The following is a 12,838-nucleotide window of genomic DNA, read 5'->3' as shown; positions in this document are numbered from 1 at the left end:
ATATATATATATATATATATATATATATATATATATATATATATTTATGTTTGACATTATTGTGTAGTATAAAACAAAAATAATATATCTTCTTTACATTTTCCGCTAGATTTTAGAATTAGTAATAATCTGTGATAAAATATCTATATAGATATATAATCATTTATAAATGAAAATTTATTAAAATATATTTATATATTCATGTAATATTTATCATGGATTTTTTAAATTAATTTATATATATATATTGTGTAAAATTTGCAGCAGTTCGATTATCCGGAAAATTAAATTGCAAGTTCTCCAAACTCAAACGTGGCGCTGCAAGCAGTGTACATTTAGATCCATTTTGATTCCAGCGATCGTGCCTCAGTACAGCCAGTAGTGTCATAAGTAAAGTTGCTGTTGGGTTGTCAGTAAATGTTCTGATTTGTTTTATATATATATACATATATATATATATATCGTACAGTATGAATAATGTTTTTGTGTTACTGTTTTTATTTATTACATTAATAGAAATTGGATGTAGTACACAAAGAACTGTAAGTAATATATTTTTATTATTAATTATTATTATAAATAATTTGATTTGAATTTATTTGAATCAGCATCTTTTTCGAATGGTAAAACAAAGGTCGCGCGTAATATGATTCATCGTCTGATTGTTTTATCTTGCGGGCAGAGTCGATTTAGAAATTATTGTCATATCTCAATTCGTCGTTGTTGAATAACAATTCAATGGTAATTGGGAGCAGTACGTTACTTAATGAGGAACACGAGTTCCCATAACCCACTTATTAATTAACGTGAGAACTCTAATAATCAAGTGATTAGTAATGATATAATTGTTTGGAAATTTAAAAATAAATTTTTCTTTATATAATAACATTCACCCATATATATAATAAAATTGTTTCAATTTTATTTTTTATATTTTTCATAAAAATAAAATGAAAAAATATTTTATTAATATCATTTGATTCTATTGTAATTAATGTAAAGTATGGTTCATAGAATTTATTAATTATAATTATGTATTATTTAATTATTGAGTTGCAAACAATATATTTACATTTTTTTATATAAAAGAATTTGCCTGGCACTAGTTACGATCATGGCTGAATTATGACTGTGACACGAAATGTAAAGACAAAAATTTAACAACAGTTTATCTAAGAGCTGATGGCCCTAATGACACTTTACATTATTTATGGGATTTTGATGGTAATCCATCAGTATTCTTAGCCCTTACTTTACCTTCAGCTTCATTAAACATAAGCTGGGAAGATTTTTTTATTAAAAGAAAAAATTCCATAAAATTTACAGAAGAACCTATTTATACTTTTGGAGTAATTTTTAATAAGGTTAGTATATATTAAATCTTTTTGTAAATAATTAAATAATCATTATTAATACATTGAATAATATTTTCAGATTATAGAATTCAATGATAAAAATGATACAGCAATGATGAATATTACTAATATTGTAGACACAAATGTTATACATCCTATGTTTTTTCAATGGGATCGAAAAGCTTTAATACAAAATACTGAATTTGTTACATTAAATATGGAGGGTAACTATTATAATGATAGTATTATGAATATCAGTAGATATGGAACTGTAAAACTTTCGGTAAGATATCATACTGTGTATAAGTATATATAAAATATGTATTTTATTAAAATTTGTTTTACTTATTTTTTAGTTGATAGGATTTTGTTCTCTTGATCATTCAGAAGTTATGCCTCATATGTTACATACTGAGAATTCTACTCAAATTGATATTATTCTTCAAAATATAGAAACTAACAAAACTTTTACTAATAGTAGATTTGCAATTGAATTATTGGTGGCAGGTGAAGGCAATCCTGATATTCCTATGTTTATTAATCCAAAAAAAAGTTTAGATGATGAACATACACCTGGAATATTTGAAGTAATGTATTAGTAATTTAATTATTGTTTTTTATTACTCTTTATTACTCTTTATTAAAAATAAGTGAATTAAAAACAAATAAATAACAAATTTAATATTGTTTTAATATTATTTTAGGTTGTTGAAGTCAGAACACCACCTTATAAAAGTATGGACAACTACCAAACAGAGGGAGCTTATTTGCAATGGAGACCAATTTCTTACACAACTATATCTAGAGATACAACAAATTCTACAGAAACAATGCAATATTCACCATTGAAAGTATCTAATCATACAAGTGCTATTATGAATTCCATGTTATATTGTTATTATGGAGATAAAATTGACAATTTGCTCACTCAAAGAATTATTGTATCATTAGGAACAAAAGGAGATGGGTTTTATAAAAAAACATATTATTCTACATGGTAATTTTATTTTAATACACATTTTCATTTCATAATACATAGTTTCACTTCATTTCATTTTTTTAATATATATAAGTTTATAATTTTAATATTTAATATTATATAATATTTAATTTAATATTTTTTTTAGGACATTCTTGATTGGATATGGTACACCTCCTGATGAACAATTTTCTTATTTAGTAATTATGATTATTTCAATTGGTCTTGGCCTTCCGCTAATTATTTTATTAATAATCGGCTTATATCTTTGTATTTCCAAATTACCGAAACGAAATAGTGAGATGTATTTAAGTCAGTAAAAATATGATTTATAAATCGTACATAGTTTCTAACTGAATAATGTTTAATAGAAATCTATACACATTTAGTTGTATTATCGACAGACCACCGATAAATTTTACAAAAAGATTTTCCTATATTTATATATAGCACATATATTTTTTACACGTATTTCCAAATTGATATATGAAAATCAATTTGAAGTATATATTAATGCAATGTATACAAATTATTATGTACAAATTTATATATAAGTAATAAACTATAAAAAAACAATTTTCAAGAATTATTTTTTAAACTAGAAACATGTTTGTATAATATAATTTTTTGATTTTTCTTTGATACTTAAAATTTTAATGAATTCAAAATCAATATTTTAGCGAAAAATATATAGAATATATATATATATAAAACATGTAAATATAAAAAGAAAATGTAAAAGAATCAAAAAATAAACTTATCAATATATACTATTGCTGTAGAAGGGTGGAAATCTACATGATACCTCAATGGCGGCGGATGACAGGATGACAGTAAGATCGCAGCACAATCGCTAGCCAATAGTTTCTTAAGGAAAGCTTTACGGGCGAGCTTGCAGAGACGGTCGGTTATTCCGAAAGGCGGCAGGCGAATGTTTTTAGGTGAAGATAGTAAGGGTGGTGCGGTGTGGTACCGTGTTTCTCGCTATCACGGGGGTGGCGGGTAAGGTGCTGTTAGTGGAAGAGTACATTTTCATTGATCCATTCGTGGTACGGAAGCAAGGAACGTACGAATTTACGAATCCTAATCGTGATATTAACTTCGTATTCACTGTATTTCAAATCAAAGTTACGATTAAACAAATTTCCCTTTTGAATAATTCTTACCATGGATCGTTCGAAAACGTTATGGTGGAGAAGTGAGAGGAAAGCTAAGAAATGGGCTCAATCAAAGGTTCATACAGAAGAAGCGTATACCGCAATTGTCATTGGGTGAGTACGGATTTGTAGTTGCGATAGTCTCTCGCGCAGGTTAGTTGAACGTGGTGGGTGGTCAGACAGAGGGGTGGTTCGTGTAACGAGTCGCGAATGGTGCGGATATATAGTGGGGCGCCTCGAAACTAGTTCCTGTCGAGTCCGCTGCGCGAGATTGGCGCGTGGCGGTGCAATAACGTCCGCGTCGGGTTTGTCTAATCGTGACACAGTCCTCGAGAGAAGCTTTTCAGCCGATAAAAGTGTGCGTCAGACACGGAGTGTTTTAAGAGACTCAGACTCAGTGTTAACGGGGAACTGGTGGATGGTGGTGAATTCCCGTGGCCAGATTAGCTGGATAAAAAGCAAAGATTGAAACAAAGGAACGCGGATGAGCAAAACGTCGACAAAACGGGAGACAGTGCTAGTGGCGACTAAGTGAACGAGATAGAGTCTACGGGAAGAAAGAGAGAGAAAGAGATATAAACGAGTAGGGGGGATATATAGGGATGAAGAAAGAGTGAGAAAGTGCTAGGTAGGAGGTATAAGTGATAGAGGGAAACAGAAGGGGGAATAAGAAAGAAAGAGAGGGAGGGGTAACGATAGAGACAGACGGACGGGTGTTAGAAAGAGAGAGAAGGCGCGCGCGCGCGTCTATGTGCCAGAAGGAACTGACAGATAAAGGAAGTGGAAAGGACCTGGTCGGTCCTTCGGTAAGGAAAGCTAAGGGTACGAAGGACGGCAGGAAGGCAGGAAAGACGGAAGGATCGTAGTCAGACGAAGCTGTGTTACGGGGTGACAGCGGTGCGAGTAGTAGAACGCGTCGGGTCTGTCCCCCAGGAAGGGACCGTCGCGCGCAACGCGATCAATTTTCGTTGCGACGCGGGCGGTGAGACTGGAGGAAAGGAAGAAATGACGACTGCAGCGAGATACCGATAACCGGCCAGATAATGTTGTCGCAGAGCAAGTTTTACGCTCTCTTTATCCACTACACATTTGTGTAGCGCGACACGGGGCGGGTCCTTGCCGCTGCGGTGAAGAACAGAGGTGTCGGAAGAGGAGGTGGAGGCGCGAGGAGAACAAAAGAGACGAAGAAGAAGGAAGAAGAAAAAGTGGAAGAACGAAAATTAGGAAAGGAACGAAGAAATTCGTTGGAATTCCTGAAAAGTCTAAAAAGATATCCGAGAAACTAGGATACGTTTCATTGTCTATCGTCTATAATCGTTGCGAAAAGAAACAGAAACAAGGAAAGAACGGAGGAAAGAAGAGAGAAAAAGAAGAGAATAAGAGAAAGAGACACACATAAACACACACGCACGTATACGGAAAAGACAGAAAAGTTTGTCGATGTACGGTGTGTGTTCAGTTTACAGTGTCGTTGCTTGGTAGTGTGCTCTACCCTTGCCGAAGTTGAATAAGTAAGGCCCGCGGAGGTATCTCAGAACCCGCCCCTCCTCGACGTCGCAGTGCCTCTTTTCCATATCGCTACGTCGTGCTTTTTTTCGTTCAAGCTACGACTATCCCTACATTACCGGAGAAACTCCTCGACTGTAAGTGAAAAAAAAATTTTAAACTGTTTATGCATTTTATTTTGGATACTTTTTTTGTAAAATTTGAATCGAATATTTTTGAATTGAATTATTTTCATTCGATAGTAATCACTTATCAAAATGATTCACGTGAGTTGATGAATTGATTAGGGTAAACAGCGTGTAAGATATTTCGTTGATTTTACCACTTGGAAACCGCGTGTGCTTCTTGAAGGAGGCGCTAACAGCGCTACCGTACAAGTCTATTTCATAATAAATTATCTTTGTTACAATGTATTTTTTTTATACATTTATCGTTTCTTCGTGTTTTAATTGCTAATGAAATTTTTCACTTTTTTATATCAGGACGATTTATATCATGATATGAAAAATATATTTTATTTTACGTGTGAATCTTCTTGCTTTCTCTTACTATATATACATATATAATCAATTACCGTGACTACTATACAGTTTCGATTAGGTTAGCACGAATCGAATTGTAAAGTGACATATACATATAAATGTATAGTGACACACACACACATACACACATAGAAAGATACACGCATATACGAATGATATATATCTACGTATAGCGTGACGCGCGACTGCTGTTCCATTCTCGATATATCGATCGATAACTGCCTCGGTCAGGAATCAGTCAGGGGTTCACTCTCGCGATGACGATAAGCGCTTGCTCTTCTTCTTTGCTCTCTCTTCTCGAGATTAGTCGCACGTGAAATAGCTTCAGCTGCCTTTGTGTTCGTGGCGATGAAGGTCGTATTCCCTGGCGCACACACTATATACCGGTTATATCGTATTCCTTGTATGCTCACTCTGTGTTCTTGTATGTCTCGTGATGACCTTCCTCCGCGCGAAAATTGCCGGTCAATACGACGTGCACGATCCGCTTAAGAGTCGTGCGATGGTATCGATCACCACCTCATGCACGACCATCAGACTCACTGAGACTTTCCTTGATGTGAAAGAAACGCATTGTGTTCATTTCGATTTTTTAAGAAAGATCAACTTTCCGCGAATTCTCGATCGATGAACATAACCTCCAAATTAAGACAATTAGAAATATTGTTATATATGTCAAAATATCACTATATTTTTATTTTTTCATTTGTATTTTTATATTATATTTAATATATTATTAGAATATATATATATATGAAAGGATAAAATCAAAAGTAAAAATTTTAGATTATTTTTATATTCATTTTTTACTTGTTAGATTATGAATATACATATTATGTAAAATCAAATGGTCTGTACATGTGTCTTGGAGAAGGATATTTACATTATTTAAAATTTGATGAACTATTTAGCTTAATAAATAAAAGATCGATAGTATAACCGTGTAATGTCAAAGGTCATATCAAAGCTACATTGTCTGTGGCTAAAAGGAAGCGTATTTTCCCATCCGTTCGTCGCGCGAGAAAAGCATGACGTCAAAGTCGATTTCTTCGACTTAAACGTTCTCTTGTGCTCTCGAAACCTTCTGGCCCCTCTCTTATCCTTGATATTTCGATTCATTAAATGCAATTCCTGTAAAAGCGTTACTTGTTAGCATTTGGCATGCAACAGTTTTCTATCCATTTCAATCTATTAATTTATTTATTTTGCATGTTAGAAATATATATGGAAATCGTTTATTTTTAAATAAAATTAAAAATAACTTATAATTTACAGTTTTTGATTATAAGATTTGTAACTAGCAATTCTAGGATAAAATTTGATATACTATTTATTTGATATACTATCTTTAAGTTTACATTTTTTTAGAATTGCAGTTTCAAAGCATATAATTTTTTATAATTGCAATTTCAAAGCATTTAATATTCTGCAATTGTAATCAAGTTTGAGAGTTGTAGTTCTGGATTTAGTGATTTTTGATTTTAATTTCAAATTTTCTAATATTGGAAATAGTAAATTTCTGGAATTCATTATTTCAAAATGTGTATAATATTTAAATAATCTTGAAATAAGAAAATTATTTTAACATTTGTCTTAGATACTAAATTTTTAATAATCTATAATTCTAGTTAATTAAACTAATTAATCCATTAACAAATTGATAATTATGCAATTAATAATTAATCATAAAATTACCAGTAATTCTAACCATTAAATTATTAATGATTTAATAGTTAAGTCTAACCATGAAATTACTGTTATTAGTAATCCTACTAATTAAATCATTCTAATTAATAAATTATCAGTCTTAATTAATATCCATTGAAATATTCTCGTTTTAAATCAATTTATTACCCTTATTATCTGTGAATTTGTGAATCTGTGAATCAAAGAATTCTTGATTTTTCTTAACAATGATATTGCATCTGCAGGAATTATAACTAGAATGTTTATACAAAAAATGCTTTGATACAACATACAAAGCAATCTTTGTTATAATCATGTTCGTGGTAGGAATAATTTAGAATAGGAAGTTCAGAAGTAACCTCCTCCGACGATGATTTTTATCTCTCTGATTCTGAATGCGCCATGATAAGCAACGGTGCTATAAAACTATGCGCGTGCGCATTAACGAAGTTGACAATAAAAGAAGGAGGGAGATTTTGCAGGGCAAACGTTGAACGAGCAAACGCAACAGGTGCGATATGCTTTACACAATGTTCTAAGCAGAACTGCACTCAAAACGTTGGTATGTGTCAGTCTGAAATTTATGATATTAATATAGAGTATTCCTGTGGGATTTCCTAACTCTTTTATAGTTAATCTTAGAATTAGTAAATTTGATATAATTAAAAGCAATCATTCAATGGAGTTAAATAATAACATAAAATATAAATTAATTGTAATATAATGAATAGTGATTTTAATATTCTAATTTTTTAATTATTTTGAATATTTTTTAGAATTTTCATATTTTCATTCATTCTTTTAATAATTTTTAAATAACATTTTAATATTTTTTATTATTAGTTATTTGTTAAATATATATTTTTTAAATATTAATTTTAGTACTTTTTAAATATTTTAAATTATTTGATGTATTATAAATATCGTTCTCAATTGGCAAAAATTTTAACAAATGTTAAGTAAGACAATTAAATCATTCTAAAGAATGAAACCTAAATGAAACCTAAAATAGTACAGCATTCAAGTCGTAGCATATTAAAACTTCAAACAGACAGATAATTGAATAATATATCTTCTGAATATATAAGTTCAGCTTAATGAGATTATTGAACTTTTCATTTCGATTGACAATAATATTTAATATCTTTATTTCTCTATTACAAACTTCTAAAAAAATATATATCACAATTTGTTGAATGAATGAAATGAAAATGAATGAATGAATGAAAATTTAAAATATTTTATCTTTCTTTGATTCTATAATAAACAAAATAATAATTTTATTTGCTTTTTTCGATCCAATATTAGATGATAAATAAAAGACACAAGTTTAGAAAGGGATTCGTAGCTTTCCTTTAGGAAAGGAAGATGTTGAAATATATAGAAAAAATAATATAGAGTTCAAGGTTCTATCGATTAATGAAGAATACTTGATCAAGATCGCATCTTGTTGTTGGCTAATGTTTCTGAAGTGTAGTGACAAGTGAAAATCCGTAAGAGAAGTCAGGCAGGCATGCAGGCAGGCAAAGGGGCAATCGATCGATTGTCCTCGCAAGAACGCATGGCCCTGTTCTGCACTATACTTTAGTTTCAGATATACTTTGTCTTTTGTGGGTCGTGTCAGTGCAGCTGATGTCGTGAGAGCAACAATTTGCATTATATACTTAATATTTTAACATCATGATATGATTTATATACTTTTTAAATGGTTTAGTTTAAAAAAGTAAAATATAAATTTTCCAGATATTATTTTCTTGGATATTTTATTTGAAAAAATAGTTTATTTAAATATACACTAAAATAATATCATCGATAATATCTTAATACATATATATATTTATATACATTATATATTAATATTTCTTAAACTGATTTTTTAATTTTGCAAATTTCTAAAGATATTAATTTTTTAATATTTCTTAAATAGATTTTTTAATTTTACAAATTTTTAGAGATATTAATATTTAAATAATTTAGATTTCGTTATTTAAGTTCAATTCTGTATTAATTAAATTTTTTCTTTGATTTTCATAATGACTTTCAAAGTATATGAAAAATTTAATCACGGTTAAAAAGTTAGTTGTTCATATGCGTTAATTGATTATCGATTCTGGCTTTTGGTGATATTTATACGATAGCAATCTTTCGGATGTCACGCTAAAACAATAGGCACACCCAATAATAATCTATTAGTCGTCCTCCATTGGTGATGCAAAGTAATTTTCTACTACTGCCATCGTACTTATATTTTTTTTTACTTACAACTTATTCTTCACATCGTTTACAACACCAATATTAATATTTTATTATTATACCGCAATATAAATGTACTTTTTTATTCTTTCAAAGTTTTATATTTTTCTAAACAATTTTTTAATATTTTTTATTATATTTAAAAATTATAACAAATTTCATTTTATCATGAATTATTTCCAGTTGAAACTCTATATTAAAATTTTCTAATTTTTTTAATATTGCAAATATACAATATATAATTTTTTATTTTTATAATTTTAAAATCTCAGAATGTTATTATTTCAAAAGTTATGGTTAACACGTAAAATCGATATAATAGAATTATAAATTAAAATAATTAAGAAACGATACCAATTGATGTAGTCATATTCAAGAATATATGCACTCTATAAAAGAATCTTAACGTTTTAAAATATAAAATGTTATTTGAATTGATACATAGAATTTCTAATGCATATAGAATATATATGCATTATATATATTCTTGTAAATAAGAAATAAAAACATATATAAAAAAGGAATAATTTTAATCCAATTTTAAATTTAATTTATAATTCTGAACATATTACTGTTTTTATCTATCTCTATATTTCTCAGATTTTATTTTTTTTAAGATTTTAATGATCACGATCTTACTATATCTCTTTCACTAACTAATTTCTATTCCCATTTCTATTTTCAAATATACATATTCATTTAATACATGAACTTCTAATTTCAATTTTTTTTAAGTCATCAAAATATTTTTATTTCCTATTTATATTTATACTCTTTGAACTTTCTTACGTTTCCTATATCAATTTCTTTCAATTCCCTTCAGTATCGTTTTCAATCCATACCAAACGACCTACATTCGTAATTCATCCGAATGTCCGGCACTTTCTGGAGACCGATACACGGTTGAATTAAGGGATTAAGAAGAGATCGTAGGATAGAAAAATAGTTCTTTATCCTTCCCCCTATTTTCAATCCTTGGCATTGGTGTGAATGTGAGATCGCCGGATGGTGGTGGTAACGACGACAGTGCGGCGACGGTAGCGTCAGCACTCGTCGTCATGACAACGTTTTTCCGCAACGTACCCGGCCTGGTTCGTGACGTCACGCAATGTCGGCATTGGTGTTGGGTCGCTACTGTGCCATACCACAATGTGGAGAAAACGGTTTTCCTACATTATTCCTCCTCCGGTAGCGCCACTGTACCCTCCGCCATACTCTCCATCAAGATGGCAGCCGTGCAATTACAGAGAATGCAGTGCTTACCACGATATGTATCACGTTTTTCACGTGCGGAACTTTTGCCAGATTATCTTCCTCCGCGTTACGTACTTACCGGATACCGCGAATTAGTCCGTTCGTGATTAAATACAAGAGACGAAAGTTTTCCGTATCGAGTTTTTTAGAGTATGGATTGAGATTTTATATACTTTTATATCCTTTATTCGAATCATGCCAACATCGAAATAGATCGTGTATTCGTTTCGCTATATGCATTAGTACTTGCTTATTGATCCACGATTCGAACTTTCGAAAAAACTGTTCGGAACGGTTTTCTCACGATGTTTATATAATATTTGATCTTATATGTAGAGAGTAAGTAATATTGATGGTACAAATTTCATAAAATAAAATTTTCTACGCTGGTTAAGATATTTATCGTTATTATTTTTAATGAATTTATAAGATAATGCAGAAATTTTTACATCATAATATCATTTTTGTAATTTTCAGTTCACGAGATGGTAGCATTTCGATGTAATCCGAATATTTCCAATGGTATTCTTATAAATTGCTATTTCTAAAGCGTCCTTGCAAATTCATACTCCGTACATACAAAAAAAAAAAAAAAATCGGAGTGTTTAGACTCTTTAACAGGGAGCTCTTGTAACGTCGAATGCTTTTGTTGATTCCTCGATGAAGGCTGATTTACCGTAGACATACCTGACCCCGTTTCTCTCCTAGCCTGCGTGTTGGCAGACTGCCGTTTTTATTGTAGTCATATATCCGCAGAATAAAAGCTGCAATAGGCAATTAAATTGAGCTTCATCGCATTCCATGTCGCCGGATTATGTATCTCTTTTTCCATAATGTTTATTGTACTTTTCACGATATGTTCATATTATTTCAAAATACTATCACTTTCTCAATGCCAAATATTAGAAAAGAGAAAGATAATTAATTATTATTAGGAAAAGTGAAAAATAATTCACGGTTAAAATAAAATTGACATTAAACTTAGAAATATATTTTTTTTAATGATATTCATATTTTTTATATTAAAAAAATTGCTAAAAAAATTATAGGTTTTCATTTTTAATTAAATTTTTAATTAAATTATTTTTGGTATGTAAAGAATGAATTTTAATTATAAAAAATTAATAATATATATTTCCTTCATAATTTGTTTTATATTCTCATAAATATAATAAGTATCTTATGACTTTTGAATGAGAGTGTACATTCCAATATCTCTCAAGAGATCAGCCCTCATTCAGTTCTTATTTTACCAAACTTTTAATTTATCTTTTGGCGTTAAACTGATACAATTGTAAAAATCAATTTGATAAAAAGATAAATAGTCGAAATTGCAAAATTTTGTGAGAAATAAAAAAATTAAATTTTTGCACATATATTATTCATTTTCTTTTATTTATAAAATATCATTTATAAAAGTATTAGTAATAAATTGCAATTTATTATTTCTTTTTAAGTATAAGTAATTAAAATTGATCTTAAGGAAAATACTTCATAATTCATAATTTGATAACAAATATTAATAAATAATTAGATAAAGAAAATATGCCATATGTTCGATATTTATATTTTAAAAATTATAAAAATATTGTTATAATACTATCGATATAATAAACAAAATAAAGTAAAAATTGACTAATTTAATATTTTTTAAACATTTTCAAACAAAAATTTAATATTATCACATAATCTATATTCATTAATTTCTAGACGAAGAAGATTGGACACAATTAGCGTAATCGAATCACAGTCGATCTTCCTTTCTGGTACATTGTTAGTTCGTGGTCGTCTTTAAATTGGTTCGGGCATCTTCGTCCTTCTTCGGCCGACCACTCGGCGCGGTTTGATCCTGCGTATACCCGTACCACTGGCAATCAACCGTTCACTCTTACTTTTCCTGCTTTGCGTATGGGAGCGCGCGGGTTTGCCCGTTGGCGCCGCGGCGACGACACCGATGCATAAGCGCGTGACCGAGTTCCGGCGGAATATGATCGACCGCACGAAACTCGGTCAAAGACCACCGACACCCTTCTTCGAGCCGCTTCTATATCGCATGCTCCGTGTATAAATTTTTGTTGTCGGGAATATGCGTGAACACGCCGCACT

General features: G+C 30.2%; 2 protein-coding genes across 32 annotated transcripts in view; both read left to right on the top strand.

Annotated features, from left to right (window-relative positions):
- Positions 1–352: 352 nt before the first annotated feature.
- On the top strand, positions 353–2,675 carry LOC102680747 (glycosylated lysosomal membrane protein-like). The gene is made up of 6 exons (XM_006613024.2): positions 353–542; positions 1,107–1,364; positions 1,435–1,638; positions 1,712–1,942; positions 2,060–2,352; positions 2,483–2,675. The coding sequence occupies exons 1-6, from the start codon at positions 471–473 to the stop codon at positions 2,652–2,654; spliced, it is 1,230 nt and encodes a 409-aa protein (XP_006613087.1). The 5' UTR covers positions 353–470; the 3' UTR covers positions 2,655–2,675.
- A 666-nt stretch (positions 2,676–3,341) lies between these two features.
- Positions 3,342–12,838, top strand: part of LOC102678064 (sodium channel protein para) — a 57,363-nt gene continuing 47,866 nt past the window's right edge. For 9 of the 31 annotated variants that reach the window (XM_006613014.2, XM_006613017.2, XM_031509208.1 and 6 more), the window contains exon 1: positions 4,187–5,134. The gene's annotated coding sequence lies outside the window, so the exon portion shown is untranslated. Of the gene's footprint in view, positions 5,135–12,838 lie in introns of all 31 variants that reach the window. The other 22 variants (XM_031509209.1, XM_006613016.2, XM_006613018.2 and 19 more) reach the window with 6 other exon arrangements.

Source organism: Apis dorsata, unplaced genomic scaffold, assembly GCF_000469605.1.
Source record: "Apis dorsata unplaced genomic scaffold, Apis dorsata 1.3 scaffold_132, whole genome shotgun sequence".
In the NCBI taxonomy this organism is placed as follows: domain Eukaryota; kingdom Metazoa; phylum Arthropoda; class Insecta; order Hymenoptera; family Apidae; genus Apis; species Apis dorsata.
The sequence above is the reverse complement of the archived record's forward strand: the minus strand, read 5'-3'. Positions and strand labels throughout refer to the sequence as shown.

Bases quoted from the DNA above. Each gene is read 5' to 3' on its own strand.
- LOC102680747 (XM_006613024.2), top strand. From the start codon at position 471: ATGAATAATGTTTTTGTGTTACTGTTTTTATTTATTACATTAATAGAA. The intron at 543-1,106 runs GTAAGTAATATA...GCCTGGCACTAG, and splicing joins GATGTAGTACACAAAGAACT to TTACGATCATGGCTGAATTA. The intron at 1,639-1,711 runs GTAAGATATCAT...CTTATTTTTTAG, and splicing joins ATGGAACTGTAAAACTTTCG to TTGATAGGATTTTGTTCTCT.